The sequence below is a fragment of the Pygoscelis adeliae genome, unplaced genomic scaffold (assembly GCF_000699105.1).
Source record: "Pygoscelis adeliae isolate BGI_AS28 unplaced genomic scaffold, ASM69910v1 Scaffold117, whole genome shotgun sequence".
Classification (NCBI taxonomy): domain Eukaryota; kingdom Metazoa; phylum Chordata; class Aves; order Sphenisciformes; family Spheniscidae; genus Pygoscelis; species Pygoscelis adeliae.
In genome coordinates this window covers 5,252,245-5,274,157 of record NW_008825270.1, presented here as the reverse complement: position 1 = coordinate 5,274,157, position 21,913 = coordinate 5,252,245, and the positions used below count along the sequence as shown (strand labels likewise).

The window sequence follows — 21,913 nt, the reverse complement described above, 5'->3', positions numbered from 1 at the left end:
CTCTTCCCCGCTCACTGCAAATTCTGCTCTTTCTGCAGGACACCAAGCCACATTTAGCCAGCCATGCCTTCGGTCCTGCTAAATCTTCCTGCCTCCTTGTCTCTCAGGCAGGTGATGCTCTACAAAAAGAGTCCTCAAGAACTGCTGTGTGGTGCCAGCCTCATCAGTGACAGCTGGGTCTTGACTGCTGCTCATTGTCTTTATTATCCACCCTGGGACAAGAACTTAACTACAAATGACATCTTGGTGCGGATTGGCAAGCACATAAGGGCAAAGTAAGAGCCTGGATGAAGTGAGAGTGAAATAGCCTTCCTCCTGGAGTAATGACATACGATGAGGTTGGGCTGGGCTATCATTCAGTATCCAAGGAAAAATACATAGCCAATGCCACATGCCTCTCAGTAATGGGATCTAATGGAGCTGTCATTTGCAGCTCTTGCTGGTCCTAAAGGTTAAGTGAAAGGGAGAGCAGAAGCGTGGAAAGTCTAAAGGGGCGCTCCAGTGTAAAGACAGTATTGTCTCAGAGAGTACAAAGCACCCGAGAGTATCATGAACCCCAAAAGACACTCAGTTGCTATTGTACAGCAAGTTCTTTCCTTCATTACTATTTCAGATATGAAAAGAATCAAGAGAAGATTGCTCTGTTGGATAACATCATCATCCATCCCAGGTACAACTGGAAAGAGAACATGGACCGAGACATTGCACTCATGCACTTGAAGAGACCCATCATCTTCAGTGAATACATCCATCCTGTCTGCCTGCCTACCAAAGAGGTCGTGCAGAGGTGAGGGGACTGTCCCACAGTCCTAAAAATACAGGCTACAAAAGCCTTCTTTGGGCCTTCAAAAAAGACGCCTTATTTAGACTATTAGCAAGAGAGCCAGGCAGGAGAAAGCTGGTACAATACCTTCGATTATACTCATGCTTCCTTCCACAGGCTGATGCTGTCAGGTTTCAAAGGGCGGGTAACTGGTTGGGGAAACTTGAGAGAAACATGGGCCACTAGCCCAAGCAACCTCCCCACAGTTCTGCAACAGCTCAATATACCAATTGTAGACCAAGAAACCTGCAAGGCATCCACCAAAGTTAAAGTCACTGACAACATGTTCTGTGCAGGTAAGTAGCACTGGAGACACAAGGCCAACTTGCCACAGAAGACAAGGGCTCTGTGCTCCCAGTGGGGCTCACGCAGCAAGGTTACTTTCTGATAAATTTGCAAATGCCCTCCATAAAGAATAACTTTCCTATGATAAGAACTGTTTCAGCTCTCAGAAAACATGAAGGCTGGAGAACTTAAAGCTATGAATAAAGTTTGTAACACCATGCTATGTCAGGCTAACTAGCCTAATGGCACCACTCTGCCAGATACCAGCAACAGCCATGTAAGAACTGAGCACATATAAAATTATCTTTTCACCGGTACATGGAACACTCCAGTGACTTCCTAAAATTATCTTTTCATCAGTATACAGAACAGTTCAGTGACTTCCTAAATTAAAGGCTGCACACCAGTTATCCTACTCAGTAGCCAAACAACCCCTTCTTCTCTACTGGCTTGTCTCAACCTTTTGGAGCCTATTCATACTTACGCCCACAACTTCTGTGGCAAGAGGATCCACAGATTAGTTAGGCATGTGTGAAAAATGTAATTCCTCATGTTCTGTTAAGTTTCCCAATAAATTTGAGGAGGTACACATCTATACTCATAACTTAAGAAAAAATTTTTCTTCTCCATGTCATATGCTATTTTATGGACCCTTTATAGCTCTGTCATTTCTCTTCCAAACTGAGGAGCACTTATTTAATCTTTCCTAATATAGAAGGCATTCTGTACTTCTGATAATCCTTGTTGTACCTTCCTAAATCTCTTCTGGCACTACACTTTTTGAGAGAGAATAGAAGTGAACACAGAATTCAAGATACAAAGAGACTATGGACTTATGTACCTGTTTAATACTTTCTGCTGTATTCTTCATTTGTGCAGACTTCATCAGTTCTTACAAGCAAATCTCTAATGATTTTTGACTGAGTTTGTGCTGCTCGCATCTAATAACGTGTATGATTGCTTGAGTTAGGATGGAAGCCAATTTCATGAGTATACTTACAATAGTGTTCTTATGGTTTCTTTTTCTAGACAAGTCTTGAAAAGTAGCTGAGATGCAGACATACAGCAGAAAAGGGGAGACAGGTGATGGGAAAATGCAAAGATACTGTCTAGTTCATCAGGAATTAAAGTGAAATCCCTTTCCTCTTCATAGCAAGACTGTAGGAAGACAGTCAGTCAGTTGGGGGAGAGAAAGAGCAGAGCCGGCAGAATGACAGGAAGGTGAAAGTGAGGACGGCAATGTGTCTCTCTAGTAAACAGAATGAAAGAACAGGGTACATGGAATATTACACACAGAAGTTTAAGACAAGAGAAAGGCACAGTAGCTCAAGCTACACCTATGAACACAGTGACAGCTGACACTAACAGCAATTCTGATGAAAGAACAGGAATGAGGGCACAGAGGATGGCAGAATATGGTGGATTCAGAAGTGTTGCAAAGACAGAAGCAGTTAGCTGTTTTACATAAAATATAAATTTAGAAAATAGCTTTAAGTCCAATAGTTGGCAGAAACTGTAAGCAATCTCATGGCTCTCAGAAAATTTATGCAGCAATACTTCAAGGAAAAGATGGCCAACACCAGCCACTCCTCCTACACTCAAACGTTCAATTTCTTCACGCCTGTAGGTTACAGTCCTGAAGACTCACAGAGAGGAGATGCCTGTGAAGGGGACAGTGGGGGACCTTTTGTAATGAAGGTATGTTCAACAAGTTCAAGCTCATAAAACATATGGAGCTAGGTTTGTGCTATGCTGAACTTTCATAATAGCCTAAAAAAACAGCAGCAGAAATGGAGACTGCCAAGTGGCTGAAGCAAACCCATCTCATGCCCAAGCGGAGCAACTGAGATGAATCCTGCAGTCATTCAGCCCCATTTCTGTACTGAGTTCAATTCTGTACTCAGCACACAGAAATCAGCTGCAGAATGCATGAGTAATGGCCAATTCTCACTTAGAGGTTTAAGAGTAGACAAAACTACTCCAACAAGCTACATTATCTAGTAGATGCCAGTCTGAATTCCAAAGCAGTATCCATCACTAAACAGGCTGGGGCATACAAGGCTTAGCTCTGGAAGTCTCCTGCTCCTTGTGCCAATCCCATTTTTCTTTGCTTTAGAACCCAGATGACAACCGTTGGTATCAAGTGGGAATAGTTTCATGGGGAGAAGGCTGTGACCGAGACGGCAAATATGGATTTTATACCCATGTATTCCGCCTGAAAAAGTGGATGCGAAAAGCCATCGAAAAACATGGGCGATAGAGGAAACGTTTACCTTGCCTGCTCTCAGTTTTGCACACTTTTGCCACTTCTTAAAGACATAAGCATAGAAGATCTGAAGTAAAAGAGTTATATCCTTACAACTCAAAGGAAAGTGTTCTCCCTTGAAAATAAAAGCTCTCAAACCCATCTTCTTCCTTTTGTTCATGTTGAGTTTAGTTGCACTTGAATCTAAGCCATACAGTGGCCAGGAGTACCAACAGAATGGCACTAGTTGTACTGCTAATTATCTGTGGTGCTTCAAATGCTTCTCCCTTCTATCAGCTATAATCATCAACAGATTTTAGACCTCAGATGATGGCCTTAAGTCAGTCATAGCAAGCATGACTGTGCCCTTGAGCACTGTCCATTTCCTCCCTTCAAGTCAACTCATTTTCTGTTCTAGAAATTGAGCCAAGAATGTACTGGAGATAATCACCGTACAGTAACTGTAGCATTACACAGAACACCAATACCAACATCAAAAGTAAAGCAACTATAACCTGTTTTGATAAGACAGACATTGTTCTCAGCTACAATAGCAGACAAATATACCAACACCAGAGTTTGCAAGGTTAGCATCTTAAGAAGTTACAGATGCCAGCTGTATGCAATTCATCCTGCAGAGGAATACAGGCTTGAATACGTTAAGTAGCACTTCCATTACTGTATGGCAGTAACTTTCTTCATGGCAGGTGGTGCTGGGTCCTCCAAGTGTATTTTCCACCTGTGTAGCAAGATTCAGAAGGAAGCAATTCATGCACAGTCATTATCAAAGGGCCTCCAATGGAAGCATCCTGCGCTATACCTGTTTGGTTGTCTTATAAAGCCTGTTCAGGAATCACTCCCAAAAGCAGCTTCAGTTCTTTCATAAACTCCTCTTTAGCAGCAATTTGTGGACCACTGAGGACCCAGCAGCACAGCAGTAAACACATTCTTGACTAGCGAATTTGCTCAGCCCAATTTTCTCTTAAAATATAATCATGAGATTTGGAAACTGTCCTTGCTCCCTATGACACCATATTCCTAAAATTCCTCATTCACAGTGCCATCAAGTCACAGAAACAGGCAACAGTGAAATTTTGTTATGCTTCATACAGAGCATTAAGAAGCAGAGTGACTGTGTTGAAAAAGTGACAGTAGATGTAGCTATCTGAAATTAGTTGGATATAAACAAAGTCATTGATCAATTACTGTCTGGCCACCTCCTTGAAGATGGCTCATTTGGGAACCAACTTGAAGACAGCCCAATCTGATTGTCCAAAGAAAGCATAAAAACAACCTCTCAAAGACACCCAAAGAACGAAACCTCAAGAGCTCAAGTTCCACAACTGTTTGAAGTCATTGATAACCACAGCCATCAGACACTGAAAATGTTTAGCCCTTCTAATGTTTAAATTTTTAGCCTCACCCTTTCACTGCTATCTAATAATCTGTGAGAAATTGCACATCTAAAGAGAGGAACCAGGACCATACAGTTTCTGGTGTAAGTCACTGTTAATGCTGACTTGTGACAAACAATACAGAAGAATAATTTTTAAAATTCAGTTTAATGTTATTTAAATATTGTCTGGGCTAAAGATTAGGCTTTATTAATTTATGTGCACAAGTTTTAGTTTAGAACTCCCAGGATATTGAGTCCAACCAAACACTACAGAGACACAGGGCAAAAACTCATTCATAGTAAGCACTATATCTTCCGATTCTCAATTATTCCTGTACTTCACTTCCAATTCAACTTCAAATTTATAACAGTTGTATGCAGGTTTGCAGGCATTGCTGTTTTAACATCCTGAGCTAATTAACAAATAGTTCTTCAGAGTATCTGCTGGACATGGTAAAGGAACATATGGATTAATTTAAATGTCAGTAAGTTTCAAAAAGCAGCTAGTAATTGAGAGGTAGTGGCAGTAACTAGTGCCAGCCAACACCAACTATTCACAAACAGCCCCAATTTAAGTGCACAAAACCTCAGCACTTACCAATAAGGGCAAACCTCCACTTGTCATACAGCTGTTCCACAAGAAAGTGCATGCCCACTTCAGGTTAGGAGGAGACTGCAATTACTAAATCGGGGTGGTGGAGCAACGAATGGCATCATGTCAATTAACACAGGATGGAGAACGCTCGCAAGTCACCTGCTATATCACAGTGTACAAACTCACCATAAGCACCAAGCAGTATTATGTCAACTGCAACCCCAGCCTAGGGGTCCTGCGAAAGGAAGATTTCAGCCATTTGCAAAAGCTCTGGCATAGATCTGTTATACAGGTACTAATTTAAAGCCATATTTTTACTGTAATCAGGCAAGATAGTTTCAGTAACGGCCCTAATGCAGAGACTGCTGGTCCACAGAGCAAACAACAAAAGCAGCAGTTACATAGAAGAGATTAAAAATCTAGAGCAGAAGTGTGCTATTTTAAGCCTGCCTGTCCAACTCTTCAATAACTCTGTTCTAGCTATGAAACAGATGTGCAATTTATGCTTCACAACCAACTCTCACGTGGAAGTGCAGTAGTAAGGTGAAAACACATCACCTCCCTAGAGATGAAAGGGCTAGAAAGGCTACACCAGTGTATGTCTTAATTTTCATACTTGTTGCTTCTGAAAAAGGCTAATCAGAAGACATTCTTACAAAAAAAAAGTGGCTACAGCTTCCACAGACTAGCACTACCAGGTGTCACAGTTACACAAATAGTAGAGTTTGCTGACATCAGATGTTTAAGAGCAAAAAGAATGTGGTGGTGAGATCCACCTGCATGAGAAAGACTGCTTAACCAAATGAGTTCAGGATAAATGAGTCCACTGACTGCACATCACTGCTAATCTATTCCATATCAACAGCAGCAGGCTCCCTCAAAGAAAGCATTTGTACACAGATGGGACTATGCTTAATCTGGGTAAAGGCATCACAAGGAATAGATAATTTAAAATAAGCATTTCAGCAAACTAAATATTCTCAACTTACTCTCAAGTTACAGAAACACATTCCAAAACAAAAAAGCAACTATGTGAAAAATGCACTACTGCTCATAAGAGTGCAAAGTCTCAGGATTGCACCCACAGATTGAATATATTCACTCATCTTCCTTATAATATATCCAAACCCCAACGTTCATGTCAAGAATAGCTTAGTTCAGTTTCTAGATGCCCAGTCACTAACATTCCAGAATAGAGAGTGAATTCTCTAACTAGCAGTCACTGCTGTTCCTACAGAGGCTGGTATAGTTAATGCAAACTTTATTTACAAAAGACACTTAAATTAGTCACTTCATGCCATGTGTCCATACAGAATCAACAGTTCAAGGATTACATGGAGAAGAATTCACAAAATTAAAAGTGAAATCACTAAAGATCTTCTAAGAGTTAAGAACTAGGAAAAGATCTTAAAGACAATTTTACAAATAAAAAAACAAGTTATGAGAAACTAGTCTGAGCAAGAGGATGGTTGTTTACAGGTCTGTACACTAAAACTAATACACAGACAGCCTTCTATTGTCAAAGAGATGCTCACTGAGAAGCAGAGTATGTACAAATACTTGTGCCACAATGACTCAACCCCCCAAAATCCACTGTATTATACATAAACCAGTTTGTATACATTAGGCCTAAATGAGGCCATTTAACTATGAAGACTTCTAGTTTAGTAAACTAAAGCTGAAGACAGCCCAAGCAACAGTGATGCTCTCTCTCTCGCATCTCTATTTGCGACTGCTTTTTATTCTCTCCAATCTTTTTTTCAAGTCATCAATATTAGCTGCTGCAGAAGAGGGTGAAGCCAGGGTAGTTCCAATGCCAGAGGAATGAGTCTGATTGGAGTCCAGGTCCAGATGTTGGTACTGCTCCCGTGACTCACGGAGCTGGGAGAGCTTACTGTGAAGCATATCTGTAGAGGATGCAACTGTAGGGACTGCTGGTTTAGAGAGCAGAGACGTCAGAGGTGGTCTGTCTTCCTGCTACAGGGGAGGAGTGAAGTGTTAAGACAGATAGCGGCAAAAGCCATATAAGAAGTACAAACCATAATCAATGGCTTTTCATCTTCACAGGAGACACTCAAAACAGAGGAAGGAGAAGGAGCAATACAACACAGGTGATCTGCAGCAATAAAGTCAGTTGCCGTCAAAGTCAGAACCATGCAAAGCTAACTACAATACTCAATTCCTATCATTTAAATAGTTCATTTAGCTTGATATCAGTAGGGACACAAAGGAGCTACGATCTTTAAAGATCAAAAATTCACATCAGACCAGCGTTTTACTGAGATGGCCTGCTGCAGTCTTGAACAGCCTGAATTCTAACACCACAAGAGGAAAGTTCATGCTCATGCGCAGCATCAACAGCCAATGAGTTTTCTGTAGGAATGAGAAGAGGAACCTTGGATTGATTGGCAAGATACACTCTGCCAAAGACTTACAGTGTCAATTTACTGTTCTTTTACCAACTGATACTTCCATCTGCATTAATTACCTTGTTATATCATCTAGGAAACCTTTCGCCTCCTCAGAGCTGTAAGGTGATACGCATGTGTGTGTTAAAGGTTAAAACAGTGATGTGCCTGTATGACTATTCCTAGACCAAACATCACTTCTCATGTGGCTGAGTGCAAACTTCAGTAATTGGCACTAGATTCCTAACACACAGATCAAACTGTTAGAAATTTTGGCCCACAGGTTTCCAATACTAAGCTCATTCAGTATTTCTGTGCCTCAGTATCCATACACCCAAAATATATATAAAACTTCATTCAAAGTCTTCATTCAGCTCTTACGGTTGTTTCAGAGCAGAAAGATCTAGAATTTCCACATCATTCAACTCAAACAGAGATCAATATATGTTAACCTTTAGAAAACAGTAGTTAAGTTATTTGAACCTTTCTGAGACTCAACTACACGGCAAGGGAAGATACCAAACTACAGAGCTGCAGAAACAACCTGCATGTACACCAGTGCTGCAAACAGAGTGGACTGAAACATAAGCCTACTTAGCCAAGTAATGAGTTTAAAACCATTTATACTAGGCATGGTGACATGCAGTGAATAGCTAGGACATGCAGTATAATGAAAGATCATAAATTCTGATTAGAATTTGCCTTTGGCACAGAAAAACCAATAATTTGAATTCTTAAAAAAAGTGCAAATGAAGCACCTCCCCTGGGGATTTACAAGGATTGTCAAGTACAATACCTTTGCGTTGTCAAGGCCACAACGCTGCCTGAGGATTTTTAATCTTTCCAAGTAAACTGAAGGCCCCACTTCCTCCCCATTTGTGTTTCCTATAGATGATGATACAGTGTGGGTAGAAGCAGGAACACACGTTCCTTCCATCTGAGGAGAAATTCCTGGAGGATAAAGGGGAAGAGGGGAGGGAGAAAAAAAGTTAAAAAAAAAAAGATTAAACACACCAAAAAAGTTACAAGCCTCTTGGTCAGTTCCTTGAAATAAGATGCAATGGATGAAGAATCAACCAACCTACAAACTACCAAGCTATTTGCATTTGCTAGTATAGGCATATCAGCCCTTTCGTTTCCTTGCAAGAACAACAACTGAAAACCAAGAAAACAAACTGAGACATTTAAGAAGTGGCAGCAGAGCAGCTCCAGAAGTAGTGCTGAGGCTGACAGCTGAAGACGACAGTGAAGGGAGAGGAAGATGCTGATCTAGATCAGCAGTAACCATGATGTCCAACAGAGAGACCTCAGCAATTGGCAGGATGGGAAATATTTGGAGTCTTCTGTCTTTTTCTAAGTTTAGTAGTACTTCTGGGCAGACCTCACCACTGATTCTAACCCCTCTTTACCTCTTGTTCAGGTAACTTAAAGCTGCTGCTTCTTCCAATTCAATCTGAAATAGTGATTTCTGGAAGGCATGTAGCAAGGTTTTCAAAGCTTCCCTACCAAAAGACTAGGAAAGGATTTTATATTATGAAAAAACCTTTCCATTCTGAAATGAATGGCAAGTTCTAAGACTTAGTGTGGACAGGGATTTGTTTTCACTAGTTTACTGCAAGGGTATTTAAAATAGATAAAAGGAGAACTAAGGTTAAGCATTTATACTTTAGTCTAAATAAAGCACAGTTGCAAGATGGAACAATATCCTTTATTACATCAAACTGTTATAGTTAGGGAGGGGAAAAAAAAAGAAAATTGGGGCACATAAATTCTGTTTTGAAATCTCTAACTGTTGAACTAACATTTCTTGGTTGTACAGACTTTTAGGACGAAAGGTAGAATCTTCTGTCCTATCTAGTCAAGACACATTTAGGAGGTTCTGAAAGAAACTTACATTGTCTTCCTAAAGTAATTTACAATACAGGGATAGGAGAAGGAACAGTAGTAGGAGAAAAGGCTAAAGTCTCACAGGACAGTGTGAAATGTGAAAGAAATGAAAGTTAAAGGTAGTTTTGCCAGACTATCAGTTTTTACTTGTCAGCTAATAATTTGTCACATTCCCTCCCTAATATTGCATTAAATATTCATTTGTGCTTACGTGCAATGAAAAGACTCACTAACAAACTAAGCGTTTTACAGTAATTTATCCAATTATAAAGCTGATTTATTGGAAAGGGGTAATCACAATGACTGCTGTAGAAAGAGTTCAAGTTATTTAAAATAAACTTTTCGATTCCACAGTAAACAATATTCTACCAAAAATACCTCCTGGACCATTTTAGTAACCAAAAGGTAAAAGGAGAACTTAACAGCTGCTGCTGTTATAAACCAGCTGTATACTTTGCAGAAACAATTCTTGATACCAGACACATGAAACATAGGCTAATGTTCAACCCACACTACAGGATACGAATTAGAACCACTTGTTCACCAAGCCTTTCAGATGTTTTCTACATTTAGTGTGACGATGGTTGCAACATCTTTTTTTGTAAACTAAGAATGCATAGTCCCTGCAAATGGTGCCTCATGAAGCAACACAAGTGCCAAGAAAAATACGTGACTCACTTTGGAAGTCCATCAGCATCTGCAATTATTAGTTTCTACCAGGGGATAGATACGTAACTGCCCTCTTTATATCTCTGCTTCTCATAAATCAAATCAGTTTTGCTATAACATGTACCTGTAGAAGCAGCAATGCGTCCTTTCCCCTCCCGTTCTGTTTCTATCAGCCGGAGGCCTCTTTCAACATAGCTCTGGAAGAACTGAGAGGAGTTTTTCAGGAAGGGCTCAATGTCTGCATCAGAGTATTTCTTTTTGTATTCATACAGCTCTGCCAGACCCTGGGAGGGAAGAGTTCCTGTCCATTACTACAACTGCTGCATACACCATTCTAATGTATCATGCCTTCTCCCTTGCAGGAAGGGAGCACTTACCTCCTTAGTGTTCTCCTTGGAGCCAATCTTCTTAAATATTTCTGCCAAAATATCGTTAACTTTGGCCTTCGAAGCCTTTTCCTCCTAAAGAAATAAATAAAAGGAGACTTCTAAAACAAAGTGAATAAAAATGAAGGGAAGTTATGACGAACCCACAGTACTCTCAAGACCTGCTAGCTGGATACAGAGCTTCCAAGATGAAGAAAACCTTGAAGCAATTAGGGTTTTACATAGCCACTGTTTACACAGAATGAGAGTAAGGACATCATCAAGCTGTAGGACTCCTTCTGAGAAGCCAGTGCTTAAAACCTGTTTTGGGTATGGTTAACTTTTAGTAGATCAAATGCAGTATCATGCATAAAACCTATGCTGCACACCTGAATGTCTTCGAGAGCACTTCATCCTGGGATATTACCTGAACATTCTGTGAGTAACAGAAACACACTGCAAGTTCCCAAAACAGCCATAAATAAAAGTGAAACCAGAAGAGTATTTCCAACATTAGTTGCATGTTTGAAAGGCAATTACTACTTCATATTCCACAATCACAAAAACTAAGCTTGTTTCTTAAATAAATTGCCTTACATTCCCTCTCCCCATCAACACATTTACATTACTTACTATGCGAGAAGCCCCTTTTTCTGTATCCTTATCAGCTTTGCTTCCAGTCTGGTCCATGGAGTGTTTCATTACTCTACACAGGTGAGCCTCCAGCTCAGACTCATTTTTGTTGTCTATCATTGTTAAATGATCTAAGATCTATAAGGAGAGGAAAAAAGGGAATAAATTAAAAAAAAAGGAAAAACTTTAGAGACTGCATGAACACCCAGTTTAGAAGTACATGACTAGTAACTACTCTGACCTTGGGCCCTTTCAGCTTGCACAGGGTGTGAAGCAGTGTCTTCAGTGTCCTTATAGGAAACTCACTCTTACATTGCTTCAGCTTCTCTTTGGGAAAGACCTTCATGAAAATGTGGATATCCAGTAGAATCCGATCCAGATTGATGCTATTAATGGTTTCCGGAAGAAGACGCACCATTCTCCACAGACACTGGAACAAGAGGCTGACTTAAAGCAAGACAACTCAAGGAAGAAGCATTTAATTATACAAGGAAAGATTATACAAAACTATACTTGAGCCATTTCACTCAGCTACCACATACAGACATGCACCATGTCTGTCTGCTCAAGCTATATTTGCACTGGTATATGCTTTCTCTTTGTAACTAGCTGTACTGTATCCATATCCTTCTTTAGAGCTGATGCATGAAAGTAGTGCTGACTTCTCTACCAAAAACAGGAGATTGAATGCTTTATGTGAAGAAATTTCAGCAGATAATGCGTATATGCTATGTACACCCACGCACAGCACCAGTTCTTTAGGTTTAACATCATTAAAGTTGTCTTTAAATCGTGCCAGTTACAAAAGAGTGTTGTATTATAAAAAAAGATCACACCCATGCTTTAAGTGCAGACATTTGCATGTTCACTCTGCCTATCCTTAGACATGACAAAATACAAGCCAGCTCCAGCCTGGGACTGTTTGAATCCATAGTACAGTGCTGTGCCTAAGCAAATAAGCCCAGCAGGTGATTGCACACCTCTGTATGGAGTGTGTATTAGTATATACAAGCTTCAGCGAACTAGTAGCAGGTGTTAAGCTCCCTTCTGGCATACAAGAAGTCACTATACGTGACATCTAATTATAAGATATAATTATAAGAGTTATAAGAAATATTTCACGTTATGGTCACTTTTTTTTTTAAAAATATATCTGTTCTTTCAACTAAGTTGATTCAGATAAACCAAGTAAGTTCAAAACCTCTACTACAGGCTCACCTTCATGACAAGTTCTGAAAACTTAGGAGAGCTGGCTGTTGCTAGCAGACTGTCTTGGAGCAAAACAAGCAGAGCACTAGAAGGAATAAATTTGTAATAGTTACACAGGAAAAGTGCTACACACAAAAAGATGCCAGCTCCCCACAGAATACCACACCAGAGACTGGGGTTAGCCCAGCAGTTCACATCACACTGTGTAACAGCTCGCTCTTTCTTTCTAGTATGTTACAAGAGTTTAAGAGGCAGTCTGCTGAACTACAGAGCATATAGAATCATACTAAGCTGGTTCGTTTAGCCTGCCTTCAGCTGTGCAGATTGTGCAGTCAAATTCTGATCACCACTGACAATCAGTGATAACTCTTCATTAGCCAGCTGAATGATTCTACACACATCATTCTTTGCTTACAGAATGAATAACAAACTCAGTCATTCAAGGAACACACAAGAACGGTGAAGAGAAGCAGTAACTGCACAATTTTCATTATATACCTCAAGATGTTGGTCTGGTCAGACTTTTCCAGAACTTTCACTACCAAGAGGTTGACTGATCGGATGACCTGCTCACCCTCCTCAAGGTCTTCAACCCGAGAATCCAGCATTAATGTAATAAGACCATGCATTAGGTCCTTCAGCACACCAGTGGAGGCCTCTCGAGCCAGACTCTCTATCTGAAATAGCTACAAATTGAAGACAGTATTAGAAATTTTCCCTGCACACAATGCTTTAACGTAGGGGTTTCTCCAGGCTACACTGTCAAACCATTTGACATCCCCCCATCCCCCCCCAGCATTAAACAATAAAAATGCAACTAGAAGAAAGTAATTTCTACTGAGTGACTTCTGAAAATACTTAGGCCACCAACTAAGCACTCAGCAGGTAAGGCATATTAAAACAGCTTAATAAAAGCGTTAGAGTAGCTGTATTCCGTAGAAGCAACAAATAGACCTTCTTCCCTTCCCCAATTTCTCATTCCCCACTCCCTCTCAAAAGGTGCATTGGTGAGCAATTAGCAACAAACCTTCACAAATAAGACTCAACAGTAAACTAACCTAGGTACAGGACAGACATTCCATTCTCCTGCAACGTCTGCATAGAAATTATTTGCTCTTCACCTTAACTTTTAGTTCAAAGCCTTACCGAGATCATGCTCCCAATAATACAGCTGTAAAGTTTGACTATCTCATCTTTGTCTAGCTTCTCATCTGCCATGTGTGTATTGTAGATTAGCCGAAGCTGCATAAATGTAGCTATTAGGAATTGATCGATGTGGCCAGACATAGCTTCTGCTTTGTCTTCCTGTCTGAGAACCTCATCAATCTAAGATTTAAAAACAAAACACCCAAGTAAAGTCAACATAATGCAAATAGTGCAAAATAACTATAACTTAAAAACTCTTCTATAGGAAAGGTCTTGCCCTGACCAGTCCATTTACTAAGGCACTTATATTCTAAGCTTTCACCTGAAATCAGTAGCCACAGACTCCTATTGTTAATTCCAATACAACCAATTATTGATCTTTTAGAGAACTGCAATCCTATCCTGCACACAAACGAAAACATGAAATGCTGCATTATGGAATGCAGCTGGAATTAACAGCTTTATGAAATCTTCTGGATAAAATACTTTTAAGTAGTTAAAGCCACCCTAGAAACATGTAAAAGCTATGAGGCAAGACAATTCTTTTGCTGTGGATCTGTAAAACAGTTTACATTTAAAAGTTAAGTCTCACCGGCTTAACTGGCTTTTTCAAACTTATAGCACAGATACTTGACAAAAACAGATACATGTTTTTTTTTTCCCCCTCAGTGCTTCTATGTTAAGAGTGTATTCTACATCTTCCAAGTAGAATTTCTATTGCTAAAGCGAGTCAGATGGCCCCTGTGCACTTAGTTTTGTCATCAGGGAGATTCTGAGCAGAGTCCACGTCTCCTGACATGATTGCTCCACCACAGTGCAACTCATCACCCTCGCAGGTAAATAGGTTAGTACAGTGTGATTAGTTGTTACCTTAATTCACTTACCTGTGCCAGAGCCTGGATGCTTGTATTTATATCACCACTGGCTACTTGGGAAATGACAAAGTTGATAGTAGAAGCTGTGTTACTGTGCATGTCATCAAAGTGTGGGGACACAGCACGGATTCTAAACAGTTAAAGAAAACGGGATTCATTATTCATTGGAGAGATAGCTCTAATTTACACAGAACTGCTATATTTCAACGACGGTTTACAGACAAGGGAAAAGAATTTCATTCTTCAGAGGATACTCAAGGAAGGAATCATTCCTTTTAACATATCTATTGCACTACTTGTAAAGACGCTGATGATGCATTTACAAACTCAAGATCCTCTTACTATAAAAACACATAAGCAGAACCCAGGTTTTTCATTAGAAATAACTGCTCTCCAGATTCCAAAACAGTACAACAGACCGTCGCTTTGACATCTCTCTTCAAATTAGCTGACACTACCTTCTTGTGTAAACAAGTCTGAACGTAGAAGCTAGCATGGTCAATTCAGCTTCTCAAAATAGTTTTTAAATAGCCCTACTGGTTTCACTTAGGCGTTAAAACTAGACTCACTTAGGCTCAGGAATCAAGACTGGCTCAAAGATGTCATCTAGCTTGTGCTGTACAAGTGCTGGCATCTCACATCTGACAGTACCGTTGTCATTTTCAATTTCATCAAGATCCAGCTGAAATTCCCGTGGAACTGTGTGCGTTGTCTCAGAGTGACTGCCCATGTTGCGATTTTGGCTATAGAAACCAGGGGAGAGGTGTTTATTATATATACACAAGAGGCGAGAGTACTAGCACTAGCATCCACTGGTAGCCCTAAAGCTCTCATAATACAATAGCACAATTTTGAAGTTCTGATTTCATTCAAGCCCCCTAATAACCCCTTTTTACTGATGGCTGGGGGAAAGGTAAACAAGCTTTTGCAGGCCAGAAGAGCAGCTGCTTGTTACTTGTCTTCCTAGTTTCTCTTATAACCCACCACAAGACTCCCTGCATCTATGATAGGTATGCACTGGTTCATTTTGAGAGATATCTAGCACAGTTTAAAGTAGTATTAATGGAATATAGCATTACAGTTAATGAGTGGCTTTTTTTTTTTTTAAATGATGGATAGGATGTGTACGTACATAGCAACCTTGCCAGCTCATCTGAACCTAGGACTCCCAGCGTCCCACGTGACTTGTGCTGCATATTAGATTTTTCAAGGAAATGTTCTAATATATAGTTGTCAACAGGGACTTTTATTCCAAGATAATGAGCAGATGGCAAGGAATACAGTTTCTGAGCTTTTTGTTTCTGGTACTGTTGCCCCAGGCTCTATGATTCACACGTGCTCATCCACTTCTGTGCTGTATGTCTGCCCTAACAAGTTAAGAACAGGGTCCAATCAACACCAAGTTCAATGTAACACACAGGAAGTTCTCCCAATATTTCTAACAGCTGCTTAACGTGGAAGTGCCACCTCTGCCTGCAGTCACCTTGGCAGAAACCCGTATTTTTGGTTTCTTTCTTTTCTTTAAGTCAGAGACCTGTAAATAACCTAGAACTGGCCATAGTAAACCTGTCACACCCTCAGGAAGGGATGACTAGGATAGAAATTGAAAGATACAAGAGCCTTGCTACCAAGGAGTTAGTGGGCAGTACTTACATCCTATAAGTGCGATACATAATTCTGTCCATGGAGAAGCAGTGAAAAAAGGCACAAGACCATTTAGAAAGATTTCAAGACAGACAAGACAAAAAAGTTTCAGACATTTTGTTTTATATTACTTGGCCAATTTTCACAACATGCAAAGATGATGATACAAGAACTAAGATAACATCGCCAGACATGATATTAGCACATACACTATGCAGGCCACAGACCATAATGTATCATTACATACTTGAGTTTGGAGGACATGTCCTCAGCTGGTCCCTTCCGCAGCATGCTAGCATTAGTGCTGATGTTTTGAGTACGCTGAGGTTTCTCTTCTGCCTGTCTTACTGGAGCAGCAGACGGTCTCTTGGCTGACCGTTTTATTCTTTCCTCCAGCATGCTCATATCTTTCTCAGAAAGCTATAACACACAACGCTTTCACTCAATTTGAGTTGTATGGATTTTAGAAATCTCAGTCACCTACAGGAGGTATGCCACTTATTATTGCAGACTGAAGTTCTCTAATAGCAAGGGTAGGAACTGTCAATACTACCATCCAGCAGCAATCTAATAGGGCCACTCTGGACTGCCAGATGCTACTTCAGGAGCTAATTAACCCATGTTGACAAGCTGTAATACTGAATACAGCTATTTCTAGCCCACATAATTTCCAAGAAACAAGTCATCTTGAATTCAAACTATGGTACTATCATGTGTGTCCAACTGTTGCTTGTGTTTCTGAAAAAAAAAAAACCAAACAAAAAACCCAAACAAAAATCCCTACCCACCTTTCTATATCCCTTATTAGGAGCCCAGGCAATGCTTTAACACTACGAACCCTGCCACAGAAGCCAGAGTCCTTCTAACAGTTAACTTGTTCAATGTACTTATAATTCAACCTGAACACAAAGCAAGCCAACTGAACACTCCAACTCATGCGCTGAAAAGAATCATATTTACATGCTTACCTACAGGACCGAGGTTACCAATAACTACATTTGAACAAAAGTAGCCGTGACAATTTTGTGGGAAATACTCTCCAGCATACCTATGATTTGGAAATAATTTTTCCTGAAAAGCCATACATTTTGGGACTAGATGGACCATACTGAAGCTCAGAAAGCCATGGTTAGAAGGGGCTAAATGGTTCAGGTGCTACAGTTCTTTTCTTAACCTCGAAAATCCAAAAGCAAACGGACTATTCAACACTAAGGAGTAGACAAATTGCACTCTGAACAATAGTTAAAATAAGACAGGAATCTAAAATGTTAATGAAAATGCAACATTAATTATCATGGAGATGGTTACCAGGGAAAATAAGTCACATTAAATTTCAACATTTTGGGAAGTTGGGAAGGGGAGGGGGGAAAGAGAGGCAGCCTTGCTTCCCTGCTCATCATACGCCAGAAAATATCCATCTAATAGCTTGTATGCACTATAGCATATAACACAACACAAAAAATTTGTACAGGCATTAATTTATCATATTCCAATCAGTTTAAGTGCTGCTAGAAACATTACCAAGACCACAAATTCAGAGAGTAGAACAGGAAAAAAAGTGGTCTAACAGCTCTTGATTCAGGTTAGAATTCAGTATACTTAATCTGTTATGCACAGTAATCGTAGACAACACTGTGAACTAGCTTTCCTGAACTGCTGGAGACTGGAAACTTGTTTTGCCACCTTTAACTTTTACTGCATTTTAGATGACATAGTTAAGTATGATTTCCAGAGAACAAAACTGTGTTGCTTTGTACTGCTGCTGTACTGACACAAGCCTTAGGCACTGGAGTGCAGTAAGACAAAGCAAACAACCCAAACTTATCAGACTTCAACTGCAAAGCTGTTGGTGGAGATGGACATAAAAAAAAGCTGAGAGGATGGAGCCCCAACAACTAGCCTTTTTTGGCCAAATAAGTTATCCAAATATCATTCTAAATCACAAGCGTTACCTATACAGTCGACTATAAAGCAAGTTACTCTTTATAAACACTTTAATTCCCATGAAAGTCAGTGTTTTGCTCATTTCTTCAATTTACTTTTTCATTCATGAACACCCATGTTATATATCCCACAATCAGGAACTAACCAACTAACTTTTAGAGCATTTGTGGTGTAGCAAGTTGTTTTCAACATTACAAAATGCTCGACACCAACAGCAAGATGTACCATGACCAATCGCAAGCAAAAGAGTGCTAATCCCCTACAAAAGTGTGAGGATTTGGAAAAAAAAAAATTATTTCCAGTTACACTCACATTTCCAATCAGCTTGAACACTTGGTCGCCATGAACGTTATAGACAGTCACAATGGTGTTGAGTGCAGCATTGCGCACAGTGTTGTCCCTATCACCAATATGAGTTGCCATTTCTTTTAAGGCTTTCCCTGGAGTTGGCTGGCATACATTCATGCCATATGATTCAACCAGACATCCAAGCTCTTCCAGGCATTCTAAAGGAAGAAAATGACACGTGCACATTCAAGTTTAAAGCTGCTGGGAAAAGAGCCCTCCCAATTTCTGTGTTGCTTGCACAACTTGAACATTCACTGTAGAGAAGTGTCAATCATAATGCTAATGATAGATATACTCCAGGTGATTTATGGGATGAACAGTAAACTAAAGGTTCAGACTACTTCACACAGATAGCATCTAAAAGCTGTCAGTTATCCCTACACCCTTCAAATATTTCCCATTACCATATATGAGCAATGTTACAGTTAACTTCACATCTAGGTAAGTTTAGACAGTTGTGAGCTTGCGATGCTGTATGTATGTGTGTGTAATTTAACTTTCTGGTTATATCAGGATGTTCTCAAGGTGACTAGGGAGTTGTTTGAACTACAAACACCATACCACAAAATTTCTGTAACAAAGTTGAGACAGGTGTACAAGTGTAGAGGCATTTCTTTCCAAAGTCTTGATCAGATGAACTGATTCCCTCAGTCACTTGGACAACAGTACTGTCACTGTTCTCTCCACTACTGTTTCACTAAGACAAGAAGCCTACTCAAGGGAGACTCATAATCTTAATGCTGATAGCAATTTAACAAATTGCTTGTCCTTGGAAGGTACAGACACCAAAAATAAAAGGCAAGATGATACTACTTTAAAATCCGATCCTTTAAACACTTACAAGCATTTATATAAAGTGCTATACATAAGCAAATCTCACATTCCATCAAATGTTACTATGCTGGGTTTTTCAAGGTGCAAAACAAAGCAATTCCAAGTACTTTGCAATTGCCCAGTTCATCATGCCATTTCCCACCTGCACGCTGTTTTGAGTTTTTGGATTTTGTCCCCTCCATGATGAAAGTGAACATCTTGCTGGCTGGATAGATGAGACACATCCTGTTCAGAATGGCACGTACATCCTTGCGGATGACATCTTTCGGTTCTCCTACCTAGTGGAAAAGTAAAAAAAAAAAAAAAGGGCAGAAAAAATACAGAATATTTTAAACAGTCTCCTGATACTGTTGATTAGTCTAAATAATGTTAGGAAAGCCAGAATTATTCTCAGTGCAAAAATCCTTTTGGGTAAATGGCTTTTAAAGGCAAATATCCAATACAGAATCATAGAACCATTTAGGTTGGAAAAGACCTTTAAGATCACCAAGTCCAACCATTAACCTAACACTACCAAGTCCACCTCTAAGCCATGTCTCTAAGCACCACGTCTACACGTCTTTTAAATACCTGCAGGAATGGTGACTCAACCACTTCCCTGGGCAGCCTGTTCCAATGCTTGACAAACCTTTTGGAGAAGAAATTTTTCCTAATATCCAATCTAAACGTCCCCTGGCACAACTTGAGGCCATTTCCTCTTGTCCTATCGCTTGTTACTTGGGAGAAGAGACCAACACCCATCTTGCTACAACATCCTTTCAGGCAGTTGTAGAGAGCGATAAGGTCTCTCCCCTCAGCCTCCTTTCCTCAAGACTAAACCACCCCAGTTCCCTCAGCAGCTACTCATAGGACTTGCTCTCTAGACTCTTCACCAGCCTCGTTGCCCTTCTCTGGACACACTCCGGCACCTCAATGTCCTTCTTGTAGTGAGGGGCCCAAAACTGAACACAGTATTCGAGGTGCGGCCTCACCAGTGCCGAGTACAGGGGCACGATCACTTCCCTGCTCCTGCTGGCCACACTAGTTCTGATACAGGCCAGGATGCCATTGGCCTTCTTGGCCGCCTGGGCACACTGCCGGCTCATGTTCAGCCGGCTGTCGACCAACACCCCCAGGTCCTTTTCCGCCAGGCAGCTTTCCAGCCACTCTTCCCCAAGCCTGTAGCGTTGCATGGGGTTCTTGTGACCCATGTGCAGGACCCGGCACTTGGCCTTGTTGAGTCTCATACAGTTGGCCTGGCCCATCGATCCAGCCTGTCCAGATCCCTCTGTAGAGCCTTCCTACCCTCGAGCAGATCAACACTCCCACCCAACTTGGTGTCATCTGCCAACTTTCTGAGGGTGCACTCGATCCCCTCATCCAGATCATTGATAAAGATATTAAGCAGAACTGGCCCCAGTACTGAGCCCTGGGAAACTTATGACTGGCCGCCAACTGGATTTAATGCCATTCACAATATATTTGGAATGAACATATTACAGCATTTGATGGTATCCTGCTATATTCCTCATGAAAAATAAGGTTAGTTTCTGTAGAACGAACCATACCTTTAGGACAAGATATGGGATGAAAGAGGATGCTTCATTTTCAGTAAGGTGATATTCTTCTTGACTCAGCAAATTGAAAAGCAATTTAAGGTATTCAAGTGCTTTCATCAAAACACTTGTGTTGGTATCAAAGAACCGCAGGGTAAGCCATTTTAAGATCAGATCCAGGCAGCTGATGACTCCATCTTTTTCACTCTCCAAGTGCTTGAAGGGGGGGGAAAAAAAAAAAGTGTGCAAAATGAAACATGCTGTTCAAGAAAAGAACAGAGAATAAGGAAAAGCTGTGCCTGATAAGACAGTCTACTTTTATTGATTGATTCCTAGAATCATAAGTACTCACTTTTAACTTATACAGCTTTCTGAAATTCTAAGAGAAGTCTCCGGGGAGGAATTTTCTGTTTTCCCAAGAAACAATACTAATACCAATTTCACCATTCCTCTGAAAATTATTTCTATATATGTTGACGTTTCAACTTCACAGAACAACGACATCTAGCTCCTCAGAGAATTCCTATTTGATTTTAATTCAAGCAGAATCTTTCACAGCAGAGAATAATTCTATACAATGTCATCTACCACCACAGATCCAAACTCACCTCAATCATAACAGCCAGTGCTTTGTTGTGGTGCTGAAAGTCTGCATGAAACATCTCATCCTGTAGCCATTTGGCCACACAACTGGACATCTGAGTTTTTAGCTGCTCAATATATTCATCACGAGGAGTAGTGAAATTCCACTTTAACACCTGTAAAAGGCAGCATTTGGAACTCAAAGCAAGCAATACCTTTTCTTCGTGAAAGAATCTGTAAATCGCATCCCTTCTAATTCTGCTTTAGAATCTGTTTTCAAAGTCGTCTCATTATCAACAAGTAATGGGAAAAATTCAGTGGTGTTTGCTCACCTTGGCTTACATGAAAAATTTTCTCTGTGTGGAGTGGTTATCTTTAGGCCATTATCTTAATTATTAGCACTTAATTAAAGTGGTTGTTTTTAAGCAATAGATAGGTCTATTTACTAGCAAGTTACAAATAATATGAATGTTTTAAGTAATAGAATTTC

The 21,913-nt window shown here is 40.2% G+C and overlaps 2 protein-coding genes across 2 annotated transcripts in view; one reads left to right on the top strand and one right to left on the bottom strand.

Moving 5' to 3' along the window:
• F2 (coagulation factor II (thrombin)) overlaps positions 1–3,509 on the top strand; it is a 10,085-nt gene extending 6,576 nt beyond the window's left edge. Inside the window, exons 10-14 of the mRNA XM_009329719.1 lie at positions 108–275; positions 614–787; positions 941–1,119; positions 2,736–2,806; positions 3,225–3,509. Coding sequence (XP_009327994.1) covers positions 108–275; positions 614–787; positions 941–1,119; positions 2,736–2,806; positions 3,225–3,368 — 736 coding nt within the window. The 3' untranslated portion in view covers positions 3,369–3,509. The remainder of the gene's footprint in view (positions 1–107; positions 276–613; positions 788–940; positions 1,120–2,735; positions 2,807–3,224) is intronic.
• A 1,387-nt stretch (positions 3,510–4,896) lies between these two features.
• The window catches only part of CKAP5 (cytoskeleton associated protein 5), a 43,981-nt gene continuing 26,964 nt past the window's right edge, over positions 4,897–21,913 (bottom strand). Inside the window, 16 exon segments of the mRNA XM_009329718.1 lie at positions 4,897–7,321; positions 8,549–8,703; positions 10,433–10,592; positions 10,686–10,769; positions 11,307–11,444; positions 11,548–11,736; positions 12,525–12,600; positions 13,014–13,201; positions 13,662–13,841; positions 14,546–14,666; positions 15,106–15,279; positions 16,428–16,600; positions 18,437–18,630; positions 19,449–19,584; positions 20,854–21,057; positions 21,450–21,599. Of these exon segments, the coding sequence (XP_009327993.1) occupies positions 7,067–7,321; positions 8,549–8,703; positions 10,433–10,592; positions 10,686–10,769; positions 11,307–11,444; positions 11,548–11,736; positions 12,525–12,600; positions 13,014–13,201; positions 13,662–13,841; positions 14,546–14,666; positions 15,106–15,279; positions 16,428–16,600; positions 18,437–18,630; positions 19,449–19,584; positions 20,854–21,057; positions 21,450–21,599 (2,577 nt within the window). The 3' untranslated portion in view covers positions 4,897–7,066.